At 44.4% G+C, this 20,134-nt stretch overlaps 2 protein-coding genes across 2 annotated transcripts in view; one reads left to right on the top strand and one right to left on the bottom strand.

The window, feature by feature from the left end:
* The first annotated feature begins 148 nt into the window (after positions 1-148).
* Positions 149-6,312, top strand: LOC139066181 (uncharacterized). The gene is made up of 6 exons (XM_070548366.1): positions 149-227; positions 300-369; positions 439-557; positions 763-834; positions 3,425-3,486; positions 5,657-6,312. Exon 6 carries the CDS (start codon positions 5,677-5,679, stop codon positions 6,310-6,312), a length of 636 nt encoding a protein of 211 aa, XP_070404467.1. The 5' UTR covers positions 149-227; positions 300-369; positions 439-557; positions 763-834; positions 3,425-3,486; positions 5,657-5,676.
* A 163-nt stretch (positions 6,313-6,475) lies between these two features.
* Positions 6,476-20,134, bottom strand: part of LOC139066156 (gastrula zinc finger protein XlCGF57.1-like) — a 31,190-nt gene continuing 17,531 nt past the window's right edge. Inside the window, exon 4 of the mRNA XM_070548233.1 lies at positions 6,476-10,171. Coding sequence (XP_070404334.1) covers positions 8,865-10,171 — 1,307 coding nt within the window. The 3' untranslated portion in view covers positions 6,476-8,864. The remainder of the gene's footprint in view (positions 10,172-20,134) is intronic.

Genomic DNA, 20,134 nt, shown 5'->3' with positions numbered 1-20,134 from the left:
GGGATAGATTTCAAGATAAAATGCTAATGTAGAAGTATGAAATACCTGCTCCAATTTTATTGGTCTAGAGCAGTACGCCCTCTGTACGTAGGAGGGCGCTGCTGCTATAAATGGGGAGCTCCTCCGGCGAGGAAGTAAGTTCAGGAAACAGCTGGTCTCAGTATTGGTGTTGCCAGCCCCTGTCCTCAGGCTGCGTTTTTGGTGTTATCGGCTCTGCTCCAACTGTGGTATGTACATGGATGGCTACTCTGTTTAGCACTAGGGCTACTGTGTCTCAGACTGTGTTGTGCACTCTGCAGCTTGGGCATTTGTATCAGTGTTGGCTGTGACATCATCGCTCGCCTTTGGTAGACGGAGCATTGGTAAACGGTACGTACCTTCGGCAGGTAGATAACCTGTGAGTCAAACAATCTTAACATCAGCTCTTTGTAAAAGCAGGGACAGAGTGAATCCCCGTTGCTGCCGGGCAGGGAGTTCCCTTCTGCTCAGGCGTCATCAGTAGGAGGACCGGCAGGTGTGTGCTGCGCCGTCTCCACACTTGGCCATTTGTTAGTTTGGTAATTTCTACCTCTTCCTTGTCCTTTCAGATTGTTCTGTTGTCCGGCCGGAGGCGCCGCTGTTTTGTTTTGCTTCCTTTACTTCGTTTTAAATTAGCTGGTTGGAGGAAGTTCCCCTGGCTCGTGGCTGGAGTCCAGGAGGAAGAACAGCTAATTCCTATTGTACAGATTTTATACAGTTTTTAATATTGTTTTCTTTGTGCAGGCTGAGGCAGGAGGTGTGGAGTGTGGCCTCGGAGGTGGCGGTCGCGTGTGGTGGTGCTGGGTTCTCACGTTGGTATGAATGCTCACTGCCGGGGGTGAATTATTTTATTTTAGCTGGTTGGGGCTGGTTTTTTTTTATTTTAGTGGGCAAGGTAAGAGGTTATCATGGAGGAGAAAGAGCTACAGGAGTTAAAGAAGGTAATTCTACAACTGAAAGCAGAAAATAAGAGGTTAAAACAAGAGCAAATGGTGATTTCTGGTCCTAGTGGCCACTCTTCTGCAGCTTCAACTTCCTTTAGGGGGCGGACAGGGATTAGTTTGGCCGAGTGGCTGGTAGAGGTGCAGGCTTGCACGCGGTCCCGGCGGCTCACTGATTTGGAACAGGCTTTGTTCCTTTTTGATCATCTTGAGGGAGAAGCCAGGGAAGAAATTGGGTTTCGCCCTAGAGAGGAGAGGGAGGATCCTGCCCGGGTGATTGCAGCGTTAACGTTATGGCTGTGTTGACTCATACGTAGCCCTGCAGAAAGCGTTTTTTTCTCGGCACCAGCAGGAGGGGGAAACATTGCAAGAGTTTTCCCTAGCCCTGATGAGTTTAATGGCTGCCGTTAAACAGCAAGCCCCCACTGACATGCCCAAAGCTGAAGAGCTGCTTCGCGACCAGTTTGTAGAGCACGTAAGTGACGGTGCCTTGCGCCGTGAGTTGAAACAGTTTGTGCGTCGTTATTTAACAGCTACCCTGTTGGAGGTTACAGCCGAAGCCATTAGGTGGGAACGGGAGGGTTCCTCGGGAGGAGCTAGAGGCCGGAGTTATTCATTCCCTTCGGTTTTTGGGTTGCAATATGGGGTCCAATGTCCCCAGACCACAGCAGCCTCCCCCATGCGGTCGGAGTTGACTGAAATGAGGGAGATGTTGAAGCTACAGCAGGAACAGTTAAATAGACTTACGGAGGGCCTCTTAGCGCTCCAAGGTTCGAGGCGGAGTAGTAATCCCGCTGGTCGTAGCCCCCTAATTTGCAGACGTTGTCGACAGCCAGGCCACTTCGCTAAAGACTGTGATGGGAAGCGGGTTCCTTCTCAACCCGCGGCACAGTCTCAGCAGTCCGTGAGGCAGGGTGGATGGCTGGTACCGTCGGAAAACTAACACCCGCCGAGCTGTGTAGCCAAAGTTCAGGGGGTGCCAAGCCTGGCTCAGATGGAGAGTCTACTGCCGTGGAAGTGGCGAAATTGATGTCTTGTCAACGCGTGGATGTAACAATGGGGGGAGTGCAGGGTCTGTGCTTGTTGGACACGGGGTCAATGGTGTCAACTATTTCGGAGTTTTTTTTTTACCAGCACTTCGAACCCTGGGGTGCGGACAAACTGAGATCTTGCCACTGGTTGCGGCTTAAGGCTGCCAACGGGTTGGCCATCCTATACATTGGTTATTTAGAACTTGAGGTTGAACTTTGTGGTAAAGTGTTGACTCAGTGTGGTGTCCTGGTGGTCAAAGACACCCCCAAAGGTGGACTCCTGTCACGTCTGGGGGTGAATGTGATTAGCAGGTGTTACAGGGATCTGTTTGGAGAACACGGGCGGGCCCTATTTGAACAGTCACCATTGTTACAAGCCCCAGAGCCAGTGAGGTTGGCGCTGCAGAAGTGCCACCAGGCCAGCAGGAGGGTTGCTGGGGGAGCGCCTGGTACCATCAAGGTCGGCGGTCGTCAGGCATGCCAAATTCCGGCTGGCACAATGAAAGTGGTGGCTACTACCTGTTCCGATCGGTTTTCAGGTAAGAGCGTACTGTTCGAACCACCAGTGTTTGGCCTCCCTGCCAGCCTACTTTCCTCACCAGCCTTGGTACGGGTGGAGAGAGGGGTCGCCCACATTATGGTTATTAATGTGGAGAGTACAGGTGTCCTTCTCTACCCTCGGACCAAGGTGGGTACAGTGGTGGAGGTGGGAGTTTCAAGCTTCCCACGCGGCATCACAGAGGTTCCCCTCCATGAGGCCACAGTGGCGTCCTAGCTGGGATCTGAGGTAACATCACACTAGCTTAATGAACTGGACTTGTCAAACCTTTCTGTAAGTGACCAGGAGACGGTAAGCTCATTGCTGACTCTTTCTTCTCTGCCCATGATGGCGACCTTGGTTGCACTAACTTGGTTGTACATGAAATCCCCCTGCAGGACGATGTTCACGTCCGTCAGCGGTTCAGGCAAATCCCACCATCCGACTATGAGGTGGTTAAGGGCCACATCAACCAGCTGTTGGAAGCAGAGGTGATAAGGGAGAGCAGTAGTCCTTACGCATCCCCTATTGTGCTGGCCAGGAAAAAAGATGGTAGCCTGAGGATATGTGGATTACAGGCAGTTAAATGCAAAAACTAGGAAGGATGCTTTTCCCCTTCCTCGCATCGAGGAGTCACTAGATTGCACTGACAGGGGCAGGTTGGTTCTCTACTCTTGATTTGGCTAGTGGCTATAATCAGGTGTCAGTAGCAGAAGCAGACAGGCCAAAAACAGCGTTCTGCACTCCTTTTGGCCGTTTCGAGTGGAATTGAATGCCATTTGCTCTTTGTAATGCTCCAGGCACTTTTCAACGGTTAATGCAGAGGATATTTGGTGATAAGCAGTATCAGTCGTTGCTGATCTACCTGGATGACATTGTGGTTTTCTCCTCTACAGTGGAGGAACACCTGCTGAGGTTGGAGATGGTGCTGGACAGATTACAAAGAGAGGGTCTTAAGGTAAAGTTGGCAAAGTGTGCTTTCTTCCAAAAGGAAGTCGGCTACTTGGGCCATGTCATTTCTAGCAGAGGGATCGCTACAGATCCCAAGAAGGTGCCGGCAGTGGGCGAATGGCAGATCCCGACCACGACCTCAGAATTTCGCTCGTTCCTAGGGTTCGCCAGTTACTATCGCAGGTTTGTGGAGGGATTTGCTAAATTGGCGGCACCACTCCACAAACTGGTGGCAGAAACTGTAAAAGGGAAAGGGATGAGGAAATCCAATCGGGACCTGAGAAGCTATTGGACAGCTGAGTGCCAGACCAGCTTTGAGGTATTAAAAACAAAACTCACCACTGCGCCCGTTCTAGCGTACGCTGATTTTTCGCTTCCCTTCATATTGGAGGTGGACGCCAGTCACGGTAGACTAGGCGCCGTGCTCTCACAGGAGCAGGAAGGCAAAGTTAGACCAGTGGCCTATGCAAGCACAGGGCTTAGACCAAATGAAAGGAACATGGAGAACTACAGTACCATGAAGTTGGAATTTTTGGCCTTAAAGTGGGCCATGGCCGAAAAATTCCGTGAATATTTGCTGGGCCACAAGTGTATTGTCTTTGCTGACAATAATCCACTGAGCCATTTGTCATCGGCTAAGTTGGGGGCTACCGAGCAGTGGTGGATAGTAGGGATGTTCCAAAAAGGATACTTCACGATTCGATTTCGATTATGGGAGCTTCAATGCTTCGATTCTTTGATTATAATTTTTGGTTCGATTTGATTACTGGTGCCACGATTCTTCGATTATTGACATTTTTTAATGCTTTTTTCATACAAGATTGTCTTCTTTATCTACATTTGTAAATAAATAACCTATCAATTAATTCAGTTCCTCTAAAACTACTCTGTTAGTAAATACATTTTTTTTACTTTTAACAATTTTTCAAAGACAAAGTCTTATTTTATATGACATGTAAATATTTGCACTTTGACCAACTTAACTTTGATCAGGGAAAGCTTTACTTACATTAGTGTCCCCTCCATTGTTGGGAAACACTGAAAACAGGAAAGCCCTGGATTTAATGAGGTGATTAATTCAAGTAAACAAAATTTTTACTTCCATCAAATTTATTTAATGGAAACTTAATGAGTCTGGTATATGATAACATTACGAAAAAGCTGCCAAAAAAAGTGCATTCCTCAAAATAAAATAATTCAGCTTTTTCAGTCTGGAATAGGTCACAACAAACCAGCTATATTTGAAGGTAATATGTTGCATCTTTTCAGAACAAAAGTGCATAATTCAACTGAACATATATTCAGCCTGGAGCTTCAGTACAGTGAGGTGAACACAACAAATTAGAGCAGAGTGACACTCATACTCATCTTAAACTTAACTGTCCTCCCACACTCCCTCCCCTCCCTCTTGTCCCCCCTACATCCTCCTTATGTGTGAGACGGGCAAATGTCAACATGGTGCTACTTTGACTCTCACTCATCTCTCGAGTTTGAAGAACATGACTCACCAACTTCCACCCGTTCTTGTCCGACGCGAGAACAAAATGCGCTGTTACAGTAAGGAAGGATTTGGTGGCAACCGATGTCCATGCATCGCATGTGAGCACTATCCCGGTTGCCTTCTTCATGGACCCCAGAACGCTTGCTTTGGTTTCCTCGTAGAGGTGGGGGACTTCTTTTGCTGCTAAATGTTTTTGGTGAGGAAGTTTATAGCGCGGCTCCATGGTGCACACCACTAACTGAAACCCCCGTTGTTTACTACTGAATAAGAGTGTAGATCCGTTGCGATAAAAGTAGCTATTGCTTTTGTAATGCTCCTAGCCTTCTCTGAGTTCTTTGGTAGTTTGGAGACAGTCTCCAGGATAGAGAAAGAGGTCAAAGAGGTAGTGCCACTCACTAAACAGTCCGGGTGGCGCGCTCGTTAAGGCTCTGGTTACGTGTTTTTATTTTTTTAGTACCGGCTTCGCCACAAAACTTTGATGTTATGTTTTTTAAGCATCAACGTTCATTAATCAATGCTGAAACAACGTGTTAAGCTTTTAGATGCATCACCACATCGATTAATTGCACCCACCCCTAGTGGATAGCGCAGCTGGCAGCCTTTGACTTTGAATTTAAGTATCGGTCAGGAAAAAGTAATATAAATGCTGATGCTTTGTCACGACTGCATCCAACAGGGGCCCAGGATTTGGGAGCCATGCTTCCAGGGACGTCCCTCCCAGAGCCACTGAAGCAGGTCCTGCAGGGGCAGAGGCCTGAAGCCACCCAGGCCGTGATGACCACATTCCCAGAGCGTACACCTTTGGAAATGGGGGTCATCCAGAAAAATGATCCAGTTATCAAAGATGTCTTAGGCTTTTGGAGAAAGGGGAGGCACCCTAATAAAGAGGAACGCGACAAACTATCCCAGCCAGCCTTAACCTTGTTAAGACAGTGGAAACGTCTAGTTGACTGTAACGGTGTTCTATTTCGCCAGGTTACCCTCCCAAGGACCACCGAGGATACACTTCAGCTAGTGTTGGCGGAGGCATTGCAGGAGGAGGTGTTAAAGGAGGTTCACCAGAACCACAGTCACCAGGGTATTGAAAGGACATTGGAGCTGCTTAAGCTCAGGTGTTACTGGCCAGATATGTCCAAGAGCATATTGGCGTGGTGTCAAAATTGTGAACGATGCCAGGTAGCCAAGGAGGGACCAGCTACAGGTAGTTTCATGGGTCACTTGTTGGCCTCCCGACCAAATGAGATCTTGGCCATGAACTGCACTGTGTTAGAACCTTCCTGCGGTGGGTGGGAAAATGTTCTAGTGCTAACGGATGTGTTGGGTAATTTCTAATATTGCGTCTATATTACCTCAAAGAAAGTCAGAACACACACAGAGGGATCAGATTCATAATTTGGTAAATTGTAAACAACCCTTAAACATACAACATCGAAATACTCTGCAAAGGGAAAATACTTTGCAGAGGGTGAGAGAATCAAACACACCAGACACAATGGCAGTTTGCACACCAGGCAAAGCCTTAGAGCTCCTTTTATTTAGGAAGACACACCCAGAAGTTTACACAATTTCTTCAGCTGACCGGTAACTTAATCAACATTCTTTAGAATCAGCTGAACGGGGTAATTTAATCAACACATATAGTTTGGACCTTCATCTTGTCTCAGGAAGTGATCACAGAGGCCATTCTTCACCACTCTAAAATGTGATCAAAAAGATCGATGACCTTTTGGTTAAACAAATACTTATCATGTCTACCTATCAGGATGTATTTAGTAAATAAACTTTAGCGGTTCCCACCAGCAATCAGCACGCATCTACTGTATTTTGAATGCAAACAGCTAGCAAGGGTCCATCCGTGGACCGTGCGTGGCAGGAGAGGCAGTTAGCTAAAATTGTAATGCAAAAAGTTCCTTTGCCAAATTTATAAAGTCCACATACCTCTGCTTTGGGCCAGTTTTTTTTTTTCTTCTTCCTCCTTCCTTCGCTTTCGGAATGCTGATCCCGATGGCTTAGGTGTTCTTTTCATCGTAAAAGATATCAAAAAGGGGATATCAAAAGTTTAAACAGGATGTCCTACAGTGCTACCCACGCACATGATCTACGACACCCTTAACGGTCAAATGCTTCAGAGCGGTGGCCCAAGCGAGAGGTCGTCATGCAGCCAGATCATTAGAATTTAAATATTGATGTTTTAATTTCTCCCCGACACACAACAACCTGGTCAAGCTGCTCAGACATGTTCAGCAGCACAAACCTTTGTGAGCACCTGTTGTCATCTAATGTTGTCATTATTATGATGAAGATGAACAAAACAACAGGAGTCTCCTCCTCAGCTCAGATCAACCCCATGATGCAGGTATCTGGCTGGAACAGGTGAGCATCACAGTAAACCAGTGGAGCAAACCAAGCGTTAAATATGTTGGCTTTATGCTCTTTTTCTGCTCCAAAACATGAAAGTTAACAGGTGAGATGTTGCATTTTCATTTAAGATAAAATGATATTTTTATTTTGTTGTTGGCCCGTGAGAAAAGATTTAACCTACAGTAAACAGGAAGTGGAAAGGCTGCAGATAGATGAATAGAATAGAAAATCCCTTTGTTGTTCCTCAGTGGGGAACGCTAGAAGTCACAGCAGAGATGACACGTATTACAGGAGAAAAAAAAGGAGAATAAAAATAAGAAAAATGAATAAAAACAAGAAAACATAAATCCTGCATAGATTTTTAAAATGCTGATTATACCACAAGTAATGAATACCACTGATGCCTTTTATTTCAAACTGACTTGCTCGTGTGTAATTTGGTTATTCCACATTCAGTGTTAATGCAGATATACGTTTGTTTCAAAATTTAAAGGTTCAAAATTGCATATATGTTGATAAAGAAAATGTGCAAATTTGCTGTCACTTTTTAAAAAATATTGTTTGGCCCTCGACTCCATCCCAGAGTTTCATTTCGGCCCCGTGTGAGTTTGAGTTTGACACCCCTGTTGTAGAGGCTCCGAGTCCGCTCGCAGAAGTGACATTTACATGTGGATGTTTCCTGGTCAGGTTGCAGCATCGAGGAATGTGGTGTTGTGGTAGGCTAAATCCATTTTACAGTATTTACACTGGAGTACGTTTTCCGCCTTACGACGTGAAAAATGGTCCCACACCTTTGACATTTTGTGTCTTTTTCGCACTCCACCGGGGTCCACATTGTCCACCATGGCTTAAAAGTTAAGTTGCGTTCGCTACTCGCGTGTGCATTCAGTGCAGTGTGTATGTGCGTCACTTATTTCGGTCCAGGTGAAACATGACCAAGGGCGATTGCAAAGCCATGAATTAATACAACATGAATTAAACGAAGCTTTGAGGCAGAGAATTTGACTTGAGGATTTTTTGTACTCGAATTATTCGAGGTACTTGAGGAATTGTTTCAGCCCTAATAAAGACAAATTCTTTTTAAGGTGCAGTTATTACAACATTGTATGCTATTATTTTATATACATATAAATTATTTAAAAAAGACGCCACCGGTATCTAACAGCTTTAAATTGCAGTGGGTTTTGTACTACAACCATCATGTGCCTGTTGTCGTGTCTGTTTCTTAAATACAGGAGAGTATAACAGTTTTTTCTTAATCTTTAATATTTTTTTTGTATTCAGAATTCATGAATGAACATCTCAAATGTTTGGTTAAGGTCTGAGTTTAAAAAAACAAAGGAGATTTGAAAATGAAAATCAAAGGAAGAGGTGGCTCAAGGGCCGAGTACGGACTTGATCAACGATACTTGAGCAGAGGTACAAGACTAATATTAAGGTTGTAAAAAAAACTAAATAGCACATTTGGAAGAACTGTTGTTAAACAAATCCCTCGAGCCTTGTGTGGATGCTCATATGTCTCTTTAAATTTGTCTTTCGGCTAAATCTTTGCCCACACAGCTCACAGGCAAAGGCTTCTCTCCTGTGTGGACTTTCATGTGTCTGTTTAAACTTGCCTTTTCGGTACATCTGTATCCACAGAGCTCACAGGCAAAAGACTTCTCTCCTGTGTGGACTCTCATGTGTGTGTTTAAACTATTTTTACGGCTAAATCTTTTCCCACAGAGCTCACATGCAAAAGGCTTCTCTCCTGTGTGGACTTTCATGTGATCATTTAAATGTGACTTTTTGGTACATCTGTATCCACAGAGCTCACAGGCAAACGGCTTCTCTCCTGTGTGGACTCTAATGTGTGTGTTTAAACTATGTTTATGGCTAAATCTTTGCCCACAGCGCTCACAGGCAAAAGGCTTCTCTCCTGTGTGGACTCTCATATGTCTGCTTAATCTTGCCTTTTGGGTACATCTGTATCCACAGAGCTCACAGGCAAAAGGCTTCTCTCCTGTGTGGACTTTCATGTGATCATTTAAATTTGCCTTTTGGGTACATCTGTATACACAGAACTCACAGGCAAAAGGCTTCTCTCCTGTGTGGACTTTCATGTGATCATTTAAATTTGCCTTTTGGGTACATCTGTATCCACAGAGCTCACAGGCAAAAGGCTTATCTCCTGTGTGGACTCTCATGTGTGTGTTTAAATGTGCCTTTTGGGTACATCTGTATCCACAGAGCTCACAGGCAAAAGGCTTCTCTCCTGTGTGGACTTTCATATGACGGGTTAAACTGGACTTTAGGCTAAATCTTTTTCCACAGTCATCACAAATAAATGATTTTGGTTCTTTCTGGACTTTTCTACATGAGCCTCCATGTTGCTTCTCTTTCACACATTTTGTATTAACCAAACACTCTGACAACTTTACTGCTGAATGACTTGTCACTCTCACATGTTTCTTAAGAGACCACTTGTGGAGGAACCGTATACCACACACAGGACAGCTAAATGATTTGTTGATGGCCTTAATATCTGACTCCGAAAACTTGTTCTCATTACAGCCATGGTCTCCGTTTCCAGTTTCAGGCCCAGAGTCTGAACGCTCAGAGTCTAGATTCACATCATCTTCATCTTCTCCACTGACTTCAATCTGTGAAGAATCGGATGTCTTTTCATTAGGGTCCAGATCTAGGTTCTTGCTAGTTTCTGCTCCTCCACCAACTTTTGCTGCCATCTGCCCAGCCAAGCTGCTGGGTGGGACACCTCCGTCTTTCATTTGCTGGTTGTGGAAATGTAAGAGCAGAGGTTTCTCAGCCGTCTCTTCTCTCTTCCTTGAAACTGCAGTGAACCAAGCAGAAATATATAAAAGAAAAATATTCAGTAAAAAGAGAAGACAAAATACCTAGGCATGTTTTTCCAATCAGTAATATACATAAAAATGTTGGTAAACACATAACTATTTATCAATCAATCAATCAAAGCTTTATTTATAAAGCGCCTTCCGCAACCCTGTCAGGAAGCCCAAGGCGCTGAACATGGAACAGTACAAAGTTAAATAAAGTGAATAAATCAGAAAATAAAAGCAATTCAAATGACAGATTACAAATTACAAAAAAGGTGAAACATTCTAGTAGAAGACAAATGTGTAAAACAAGGGAAAAATTGAACTATTGAAAACGGTGAGATAAAGTCAACATAAAAGAGGGCCAAATTCAAACATGTTCAGGAAACGCCAAGCGGAGGAGGTGGGTTTTTAGGCGACTCTTGAAGACTGGCAGAGATGGGGACAGCCTAACTGAGGGTGGCAACTGGTTCCATAGTGACGGTGCTAGGACTGAGAAAGCCCGGTCCCCGCGAGTACGACACCTAGAACGAGGGACAACGAGCAGGCCTTGGTCAGAGGAGCGCAGAGCGCGTGATGGGGAGTGTCTGTTCAGGAGCGTGGCCAGATAGGGGGAGCACCACCCTGGAAGAAATTAAAAACAAAGACGAGGAGTCTGAAGTGTGAACGATAGCAAACCGGACGCCAGTGCAGGGAGGCCAGAACCGGACTGATGTGGTCCCGTTTCATGGTCCCAGTCAGGAACCTGGCTGCGCTGTTCCGCACAACCTGAAGGCGACGCAGTGAAGACTGACACAACCCTGCATATGGCGAGCTGCAGTAATCAAGCCTAGAAATTACAAAAGCATGGAGTATTTATGGTAATGCATTACTTTAACAAATAACTATGTAGCTAATGAGTTGCTTTTAAGTCCAGACATCACTATGCAATTGATAGAAGGAAAAAAAATCTATCTGCAAATTCTGATTAGCGCCTCTCAGAGCCGGTCAAACCAGCCGTCCGTCGCTGCTACTGTGGAGCCTAGAGATACCCTGACAGTAGCATCGCGTCAGCCCCTCCCTTCCTTTCCCTAACACTGTAGACGCGCAGGGGCAAAAATGTAAACAAACATATCTGCTGAACCTTTACTCCGTGAGAGTGCTGTAAAGTTTGTATCCTACAACGAAATCAAGGCGCGGAAGAAGCTCGTTAAAATGCGTCTAAACAGTAAATGTAATATGGGTTTTAAGAAGAAACTGGGTGGAAAGAGGTAAGAATGTAAGGCTCGCTGCAGAAATACAAACACAGAGCATGGGCAGGACTGTGGGTGCAAGTGGGGTGGTGCGGTGGCATCCGCTGGCATAAGCCAGACAATGCCTGCACTGCCCACTCACCACAGCCATGGAATACACCTCATCAACACACAACACTATAATGGAGCAGGCGCAGGGAGACTAGGGGTCTTAGCACACCTCTGTTCTTGCTTGGCTTCCTGGGGCTGGGGACTAGGAGGGAGATCCGGCCATCTGGTTGGGGTGGTGGGTTGCTGTGCTCGGCGTTGGGCGGGGGAGCCTGCTCATCAGCACCCCAGCAGAAAGGGTCAAACTCTGGTTACCGGTGATGGTTGTACCCCATGTGCATCAGTACTGGGACCAGAGTGAATAGGGTGTGTATGGGGAGCATGAGTGGGTGTCCGGCGTGTATTTTTATGTCTTAGGTTGTATGTGTGAGCATGAGGGATGGATTGTGTGACTGTGTTTGTGTATGACTGTATATGTCAGGTGGGGCCTTTGACTCCTCCCCTCTCCTGGGACCTCCTTTGATGATATAGATCTTCGTCTCCCCTCCCCCTGCCACACCTGGTGTGGGGTGTGGTGCCTTGGTCTGCCTGAGTGTTCGTGGCTCCCGGGTCAGGGGGTTTAAGATCTTTGGCACCTGCCTGGTCGATCCCGGTGGCTGCCTGGTGGGGTCTGGGTCCCTGGGCTCTGCTGGGTCCCCGGCGGGGGTGGTCGCCCCTGGGTCCCGGGTCACTGGGTCCCGGGCTCGGCCGGCTAGGGGGTGGGAGGCGGCGGGCAGGCCTGTGGGCTTGCCGCTGATATCTCCCGGGGCTCTGCCGGCTGCTGGTTGTGGCCCCCCGGGGCGATCCTCTGCGCCTCTCGAGGGGGGCGGGGGGGCTTTCTGGTTGCAGTCCCCTTGGGGTTCCTGTTTTCTGGGGCAGCGCCTGGATCTCTGGGACTTGGGGCTCCCCCCGTCTCCTACACATCTTTGGGGGCAGATCTGTGGTTCCTCACACTCTTTATTGGACGCTCCTATAGAGAAACCTTGCATAAACAAGCGCGTGTACACACAAAGGTGCTCACATGGTGCTCTCAAAGTATGGGCTTGGGCACGTTCAACACTTGTCTCAAGGCTGTCGTTGCCACTAAATGCACTATGATTTATTATGTTGCAAGTTCCCACATGCCAAAGACAGTGGCAAGAAACGGAGTCAACAGGTGGGCCACAGAGAAAAGATTGGACCCACACTGAAACACACTGAACTTGCTTATGCGAGTAAAATCAGCCAGAAGACAGGGGCCCAACTGCACAACAAGCATCCAAGCTGGGACAAAAGAAGATCAACTGAAGATAAAGCATCTCAGAAGTGGACAAACCCTTCATGAAGAATCCAAGGGATCAGAACTTGCTTCTGGGAGTAAAATTGGGCAAAAGGTCAAGAAGTGTCTGACTCAACCGTCAGCAGGAGAAGTGGGACTGAAGGAGACAGAGTGAAAAGAGCTCATCAGGAACCGAAAAGCCTTCATGAAGAATGCTGGACTTCGGAAGAAACTGAAGATCTGCTGCAAAGATGACACCAAATGTCTTGTGTTGAGCTAAAAAGTATGAAACTGATGAATGACCCCATGACCTTACTGTCATGAGGTAATGATATATGTGTAACTAGAAAACTTTTTACCTTGTCTAAGCTGACCCAAGAAGAGTATAAAAAGAGCAGCTAGAAGCCGAGCTGAAACACGGGGCAGACGACAGTGAGAGACAGAGCAGATTTGGGATAGAAGAGGTCATCCTCCATCCTCTGGACGGAGGATGACAGGTCAAGGAGCAGCAGGAGAGTTAGTGAGCGTGTGTTAGAGGGCATTAGCCTGAAGAGAAGAAGATTTAGAGTTGGTGTAAGCCAACTCATTATTCTTAGTTAATTATTAGGATTAATCTTTCCTTGGGGGAAGAGATCAGTTTTATATTTACCAATTTTTTGTATTTTTTAATCTTGTAATAAACTTTTTGGAAAAATAATCCACATCCCTGATTCTTCCAGGTCCTTTTTAAAGGTTAAAGTGGGAGCCTCGGCCTATCATAAGGAGAGGTAAGCACATTAATTACAGGTTCCTGAATTATCAGGATTTGCTTTACGGTTTGTGACAGATTAATAAAAAGAAACCTTAAGTAAAGAAGATAGTCTTCTCCTCTCCTGTGAGTAACGAGATGTTTAAGGATGATAAAGCCAAAACATTAGTAGGTTAAATTAGGCCCTGTTTGCAAGTGTGGAAAAGTCTCCGCCAGCGTGGGAAGGTTGGATTAATTAGATAAATTAATAAATCAATGTTAGCCTGATCAACTAACAAGAATCATTTTCTAGGAACCACCTCCCACAAAAGCTGACAGAGGCGCAAATTAATCCTAATATAACCCAAAGAATTGTCAGCGACGGATGGCCACCCGCTGAACTTTGCCCTAGTATCTAAATCCACTAGATAACGGGAGTATCTAAAAGGAAGTGTGCTCTCACAAAGAAACAAGTATGGCATATCATTTCTCCTTAAAATAGGAAACTGATTCTAATTTAGGGAGTCCAAACCAGGATCTAGTACAATAAAACTCACCGACGCCCCACGAACCCTGAGAACGCAGCGCAGTCTTATAAGTTCTAACGGAACTAGGTTTTAAAGGAACCGACAAATAGGACGTGCTCGCGACAATTATCGTGTGATTGTTCAGTTAAACAATGTTGATTTTATATTTCATCATCACGTTGACGCAGTGATAGCTTGCTCCTGATGTATTTTTGTGTGTCCCATTTTTTTCTGCTCTTCTCTTCCTGCAGGTCTAGAAGCAGACTCTTGTTCATTATTGTTTATTTTTGTGGACCCCCCCCCCCCCCCCTTCTTCCCACCATTTGTCTTTTCCTTTCTCTTTCACCTCTGTCTCTGTGTCTGGTCAGAATTACAAAGCATTCAAAAACAATAACAATAAAATTTGAAGTATCAGGCGCGACATTTAAAGCAGACGCTTTGATGCTCCACCTGAGAATAAATCTGTAAGGCTTGTTACCAGCATTCAGACATCAATTCTGCTTGCTTCACAGCCAGACAGGACACGGATAAAAAAAAATGCGTCTAAACAGTAAATGTAATACAGTATGTGTTTTAAGAAGAAACTGTGGGTGGAGTGAGGTGAGAATGTAAGGCTTGCTGCAGAAATAAAAACACAGAGCATCAACACTCGTCTGTAACCCATAAAATAATAATGAGCATCATGCTTCTAGATCAGCAGCTTGTGATGACAGTTAGTTCTGCTCACTAGATCAGCTGACCTTAATCCACAAGATGGCTCATATGGCACTAGAATTCCAGATAAAGGCCATTTAAACATTTGTAGGCCAGAACCAAAATCTTAAATTGAACACAGAACTGAACTGGGATCCAATGCAGAGAGGCAACAACTGGAATGATATGATCAAATCGACCAGTGCCAGTCTAGAGACGGGTTGCAGCATTTTGAACTAGCTGCAGCCTAGCAATACACCCATGATCACCACCCAAGTAAAGACTATTGCAGTAGTCTAAACAAAATGCATATTATGTCCCCGGCTCTCTAGAAGAGATGAGGAGGGGAGTAATAAAAATTGTGGGTGGTTGTAATAATAAACAAAGTGCTGTGTCCAGGGTCTGAAATTAACACTCGCCAAATGCGAGTAAATTGCTCCATTTGGTGAGTAAATTTTTGAGCTCTACCTGCCACCTGGCGAGTAAATGTTTGCACCAAATTAGTTATGTTTATCAGTCATCTTCCATGGATTTCTGATACTCCTCCCGCCTGCACGCAACGTACACAAACGTACGTGAAACGTGAGCGCCGCATCCAACGTCATTTCCACCTATCCCATTCAATCAGTTAATCAAGTTAGCAGTTAGCTTCGTGTTAAAACTAGCGGTGAAATGTGGCGGTTTTTAAATGAAGTCAGCCAGCCTTCCACAGGAAAACTCGTCGAACTGGAAGAAAAACCACCAGGACCAGTGGCAACCAGAAGATTTTGTGAAAAGTGGCAAACCGGAGACGGCGGAGTCGTGAGACAATGGCTACATTATGATGGCCACGTAGCGTTGCTGCCTTTCACAGACAACTGTCCCTCGGCATTCTTCAAATATCCAAAAAATGCCCATACTTCCGACTTTGTCTTCTTTGAGGGATAATAAATGTCCCGAGTGCCGTCTCCTGCCATTATTTCAGCTTTAGCTTAAAGAAAGTTTTGGTCGTAAACAACAAAGTGCACATGTGCCGCCGGCAACTTCAGCAGATGATACGGTGGCTGGTAAGGGTCACCGCGCCTACACCGCAGCCACGGTAATCCACCGAGATAATTTTTTTTTTTAAACAAGACGGTTATTATTATTGTCAACTGTTTTACCGGGGTTTACCGCTACACCGGTTACAGTGACAACCCTAGCCCTGACACACTTTCAGATATTCTCATGGTGCAGCTGTGTTCTCCAGAGATCAAGGACTATGACCCAAATGAGGCTGTAATGCTTTGGCACAAAGACGGTGTGAGACGCAGGAGGCCAGACTTCATGGACAGAGAAAACAAGGACTCTGACTAGATTTCAATGAAAGAGTTCATAAAAACATCTCTAAAAATAAATAAATAAATAGTAAAAATGACAAAAGAGTTGATTTTCTTATTAATTGATGTTTTAGTTATTTTGTCACTCTGGAATCAACATAATATAGAATAACATGCTTTAGGTAGATCTAAATCATTTAGAATTTTGGCCGGTAAAAAATATGCTTGGCCGGTAGATTTTTATCATCTACCAGCCAACTTGACCGGTGAGTAAAAAATTTAATTTCGGACCCTGGCTGTGTCGCTTAACAAAACAAGAATCTTTATTACAAAACGAATATTTACAATACTAAAAGGGAATCTATATACAAAAAACAAAAGGAGATATAGTCCAAAAGGGAGATAACGAAATGCGCCAACCCAGGAGGGGGTGGGGATAAACAACCGATAATATTACTATATAAATACAAAAGGGGAGATCCTAAATCGAGGTCAAATAGCCGGTCCACAGGCAAATTGCCAAAAAGTCTTATCCTAAATCCAAATTCAGAACTAGTTATTTACCAAAACTAGCGAGCAAACCGAATATCATCAAAGAGCGAACCGAAGGAGAAGAGAATAGCCCAAACTATTCCCAGTCTGCACTATCCTTGACCCTCTTGCTGAACTGGTGGCTGGAAGCAACTTTTAACAGCTGCCAAGTGATTTTTGTAATTGACCACAGCTGAGGACCGGGAGACAGGCGAGGCAAGGGCCACTGAGGCTATCGTGTGGCTAAAAAGGGGCATGGCAAGTAACAATGCATTAAATGCATGAATAAGCTCAAAATGATTCCTCATCAAAAAGACTTATAAAGACTCTTTAGGTGAAAAAAGCATACTTGAACCACATTATTGACTTGAACATCAAATTTAAGTTGAGAATCATTCTTAACACCCAAATTAGACACAACATCCTTTACATCATATGAGACTGAGTAACTACAGGAGCACCACTTGGTGCAAACATAATAAACTCAGTCAGACTCATTAATCTGGAAAAAATTACAACCCATCCACAATTATTAACCTCATGAAAACAGCTCAGAGCTAAATCCTTAGCTTTAACAGCAGCATAGACCTGACAGTCATCAGCATAAAGATGGAAGTCAAGCTCATATTTCCTAAAGATGGCCCCAAGAGGGAGCAAATATAAAATGAAAAGCAGAGGACCTACTACAGAGCCCTGTGGAACCCCAAATTTCAGGGGAGCATACCTTGAGCAGAAGCTACCAATCTTAACAGTCACATACCTGTCAGCCAGGTAGGAACTCATCCAGAAGAGCGCTGAACCAGAGACCAAAAAAATTCTCCAGTCGATTGAGAAGTATAACATGATCAAGAGTATCAAAAGCAGCGGTCAGATCTAAGAGTAATAAAACGACTGTCACCCACATTAGTATCATTGAACACTCTCACAAGTGCAGTTTCAGTACTAAGCTTTGTTCTAAAAGCTGATTGAAAAACTTCTTAAATTTGTTATTATCTAAATCACATGTGTCAGACTCAAGGCCCGCGGAGCATTTTTATGTGGCCCACGAGATAAATATCAAAAATATATTAAAACTGGCCCCCATGGCCGATTTCACAGCAAAGACTTCAACTCCCATGATGCTTTGCGGCGTCAGCACGGAGCCGACGCGCCCCCTCCTTTGTGTTTTTTCCAGCGCCTGCTGCCGGGTGTCTGCAGCTCCGCTGTCTCGGACAAACTACACTCCTCTCACTCAGCGCCGAGTTCACTCAGCTATTTTCTGACGTTGACGCCCAGAAACGGAGATTCTAGCCGCTCAGTAACGTGTTCATGACTGAAAGAGAAAGTTTTCCAACTAACGTCCAGACAGAGCTGATATAACTCCAGTGAGCAGCGACACGCTCAAACCAGCACCACTCTGTCGTCGTGTTTCCTCCCCGACACACAACAACGTGGTCAAGCTGCTCAGACATGTTCATCAGCACAAACCTATGTGAGCACCTGTTGTCATCTAATGTTGTCTTTATTATGATGAAGATGAACAAAACAACAGGAGTCTCCTCCTCAGCTCAGATCAACCCCATGATGCAGGTATCTGGCTGGATCAGGTGAGCATCACAGTAAACCAGTGGAGCAAACTGAGCTTTAAATATGTTGGTTTTATGCTCTTTTTCTGCTCCAAAACATGAAAGTTAACAGGTGAGATGTTGCATTTTCATTTAAGATAAAATGATATTTTTATTTTGTTGTTGGCCCGTGAGAAAAGATTTAACCTACAGTAAACAGGAAGTGGAAAGGCTGCAGATAGATGAATAGAATAGAAATCCCTTTATTGTTCCTCAGTGGGGAAAGCTAGACGTCACAGCAGCGATGACACGTATTACAGGAGTAAAAAAGGAGAATAAAAAATAAGAAAAATGAATAAACAAGAAAACATAAATCCTGCATAGATTTTAAAAATGCTGATTATACCACAAGTAATGAATACCACTGATGTGTTTTATTTCAAACTGACTTGCTCTTGTGTAATTAGGTTATTCCACATTCAGTGTTAATGCAGAAATAAGTTTGTTTCCAAATTTAAAGGTTCAAAATTGCATTTATGTTGATAAAGAAAATGTGCAAATTTGCCGTCACTTTTTCAAAAATATTAAGTTTGGCCCTCGACTCCGTCCCAGAGTTTCATTTCGGCCCCGTGTGAGTTTGACACCCCTGCTCTAAATGGTCTGACAATAGCTTAAAAAATACTTTCTCAAGAACCTTAGAAAGAAATAGCAGCGTAGAAATAGGTCGATGATTGGATAATACCAAGACATCAAGACCGGGTTTCTTAAGAAGGGGTTTGATTACAGCTCTTTTCAGACTCTTTGGAACTTCCCCACACTGCAGACTAGAGTTGATTACATTATGAACCATATTTGAAATAGCTGGCCAAACATTTTTAACAATAGAGGATGGAATGATGTCGAGTGCAGAGCTGGATGGTTTCATCCTTCCAACAATTTCATCCAACATATCTGGGGATACAGAGTCAAAAGAATTCAAAATAGTTGAGTCAAAACAGATTTCTTCATCAATAAAACTAAACTGCTGGGGAATTTGAGCTTGAATAGTTTCAGTTTTGCCTATAAATTATGTCAGAAACCTCTCAGTAGTAGTCGAGGAGACTTTAAGTCCACCTGCACACGAAGGATTTCAAATCTCATCCACGGTAGAAAATAGTACTCTTAGGTTATGCTCATTAGAGCTAATAATATCAGATAAAAACATGGATTTTGCCTTTTTTACAGCCATTTGATAGGAACACCATGCAGACCTCATGTCTTCAAATGAGGGCTGTGACCTAGATTTCTTCCAGTTCTGCTCACATTTCCTGCATTAGGTGAAGATTCTCTGTCATCCTGGACATGATCATCCTGAGCTTTAATATAAAAACAGCTGGACATTTCTGGTTATCTTGAAGACGTTTTTCTTCTCATCCTAGAGGCTTCTTCACATTGGTTGTGAGTAGAAGGCTGTGAGTTATGGTCAGAAATAAACACACTGACGGTCTTTCTTTAGTTTCTCTTTTGAAAACGTTTTAGTCTAAACAAAGGTGATGTTATTGTTCATAGAATTAAAATTCAAGTCCAAGTAGGACCTGTGGTTAGTTGGCTCATTTGAAAAAAGTAATGTTTTTGACCTTGAAAGAATCAGGAATCGTTAGGAACTGGAATCTAAACAGGGGAATCGTTCAAATTCAAACGATGCCCAACCCAACTTTTTGTCTGAAGTGATTAACGTAACTGCAGTAAACGTTGACAGATAAAAATAGATTGTGACCGGATTTTTTTAGACCCTGCTGGGGTCACTCAGTGATGCACCCATTGACAACCCAACTCTGGTAATTGGCAGCTCCATAGTCAGAAACGTGGCAGAGACTCCAGCAACCATAGTCAAATGTTTACCTGGGGCCAGAGCGGGCGACATTAAATCCTACCTGAAACTGCTGGCTAAGGATAAGCGTAAATACAGTAAGACTGCTAATTACGCTGGTGGTAACATACCTGCAAACTCGGGGTGTGGAAAAAGGTGACAACTACAATGCCCCCCTCCCGTCTGTGGGGTTTGTAGTGACCTGCTCTGGCA

Source organism: Nothobranchius furzeri, chromosome 2, assembly GCF_043380555.1.
Source record: "Nothobranchius furzeri strain GRZ-AD chromosome 2, NfurGRZ-RIMD1, whole genome shotgun sequence".
NCBI classification, from domain to species: domain Eukaryota; kingdom Metazoa; phylum Chordata; class Actinopteri; order Cyprinodontiformes; family Nothobranchiidae; genus Nothobranchius; species Nothobranchius furzeri.
Note: the sequence above shows the minus strand (reverse complement) of the source record. Positions and strands in the feature narration are given on the sequence as shown.